Source organism: Cystoisospora suis (genome assembly GCF_002600585.1).
Source record: "Cystoisospora suis strain Wien I chromosome Unknown contig_5805, whole genome shotgun sequence".
Lineage (NCBI taxonomy): Eukaryota > Apicomplexa > Conoidasida > Eucoccidiorida > Sarcocystidae > Cystoisospora > Cystoisospora suis.
In genome coordinates this window covers 1-1832 of record NW_027158595.1, presented here as the reverse complement: position 1 = coordinate 1832, position 1832 = coordinate 1, and the positions used below count along the sequence as shown (strand labels likewise).

The 1832-nt window shown below is 53.1% G+C and overlaps 1 protein-coding gene across 1 annotated transcript; it reads left to right on the top strand.

Moving 5' to 3' along the window:
• The first annotated feature begins 426 nt into the window (after nt 1-426).
• Nucleotides 427-1827, top strand: CSUI_009600 (uncharacterized protein). The gene has a single exon (XM_068069713.1). The coding sequence runs from the start codon at nt 477-479 to the stop codon at nt 819-821; it is 345 nt and encodes a 114-aa protein (XP_067918309.1). The 5' UTR covers nt 427-476; the 3' UTR covers nt 822-1827.
• The last annotated feature ends 5 nt before the right edge of the window (nt 1828-1832 follow it).

The following is a 1832-nucleotide window of genomic DNA, read 5'->3' as shown; positions in this document are numbered from 1 at the left end:
GCCTTGTCCTGCTGTGGTAGCTACGCGCACATGTAGAGTCCCGGATGGTGACAGCGGGTCGTTGTACGTTTCAGAGCTGCCAAGTCCGCGTGTTAGCCGCGCGGCGACAGACGGTTTCCTCTTCTTGTAGGCGCCCGACCTCGGGTAGTTTCCTTTCTTACAACAAAGAAATGGCTCGTTTGTCTCTGCAGGGTATCTGGACACGTGTTACCACGCTACGTGGTGCCGGGCGCGGGAGCGCGGTTTAGGCGTCGAGTCAGCGCCTAGTTTAACAGGGCGGTGACTCTGTCTGTAGTTGTTTCAGCTCGCCTCCGTCCCGTGTGTGTTTTGTTCAGGCCTCGGGGATGAACGCGTTGATTGCAGCCCTATTATGCTGCCTTTTCCCCGCTATTAGTAAGTCGGTGCAGCTTGTCAACCCAGACGACACTTGGAAAGAGGAAGTACAAGTGATCGGTGCACATGTGTTCTGAGTCTCTATGCTTCTCAGTGGTCGCCGACGTTTTGTATATTCCGGACTGAGAGCTGAGCGTGTTTCGGCAGTCCGTACCGAGTGTATAACCAGAGAGGATGAGGAGAGTGCCAAGAGGGGCGTCATTCCTCGGGCTACGCTCATTGCGAACACGGGTTGCTCGACTGCCCCGCGGGTGAAAACGTTCTATCGTAAGGTTGAGTACATTTCTAGGTGTGCTCTTCCTGTTCAAACTACTGGTTTTCAGCGCTTTGGCTTTTCTGGACTTCCTCATCCATCAACGTTGGCCGGAAGCTTCAGGCGCCCTCCGTGTTGCAGGCTCTTTTCATTGGAGCCATCATCGTGCAGGTGATCGTTGGCTCCTTTCCTCGATTGCCCCGAAGCACACATTTTGTTCTCGCAATGGTGTAACTGATTTCTCTTTCAGCGCCAGCTTGTCAGCATACGCGGCAGCTTAAACAATGTTGAATCCGAGTTCCAATAGTTTCAGAGTATCTATAGACTCCCTACAGGGAATGAAACATGGGCTGAAAGAGTTATTCGGGTGATGGAGTACCATGTTGGCAGTGACTGTGGTTTTCACACATTTGCGAGTACGCAGTTTAGAGGCTCTGTGCCTGAAGAGCGGTCGGCCGTGTTGTAGCGTGTGACAGGTTGTGATGGCTCGGCGTGGATGTGAAGCACAGTGTTGTACTAGCTCCAGGTACTAGTGAATTTCCTCCTGCATTGTGGTTGCCCTTTTTCAATGGACAAGCGCATGACGGATTGCGGCTTACTAACCATTCGGAAAGTGGTGTGTTTCACAGTGCCACTTTAGTTTGTGCATATTGATGTAAACATGCAGGTGGCATCAGGTCTCCTGTGGCTCGCCGATCATCCCATGGTTGTCGGTGACTCAATGCTATTGTGGCTGGGGGTGTGCGCTTGTCTCCCCTCATTGCTGCGTTTGCTTGCATCCGCACAAATGCGTTTGTATCTGTTTCCGTGAGAAAACCCTTAGCCGGGGTCACGCGTGCAGAAAGGCGGTCGCCTGCGTGTATGACATCCCTCTGCAGCGGTTTCGGTCGTGAAAGGATGTGTGGTGGTTTTCGATTTGCCTCGGCCGCTCTTCTGCTTGGCGGGTACCCAACTGTGACGGTCACCCGCCGCGTGACGGCTGGAACGTGTTCTTTTGTGCTGTGTCTAGCATAAAACTAGATACGTGTGACCGTGCCCAGAGTTTCATCCAGGGTATAGCGATGAAGTGAAGTGGAAGCAGAAGGGGAAAACCCCTGGTGCCACTCCCTTGTAACGTACCGCCCGATTATCGGACGGTTCCACGAGAGGTCTTCTCTCGTGCCAACGGTGTTTCTTCGATTAACCC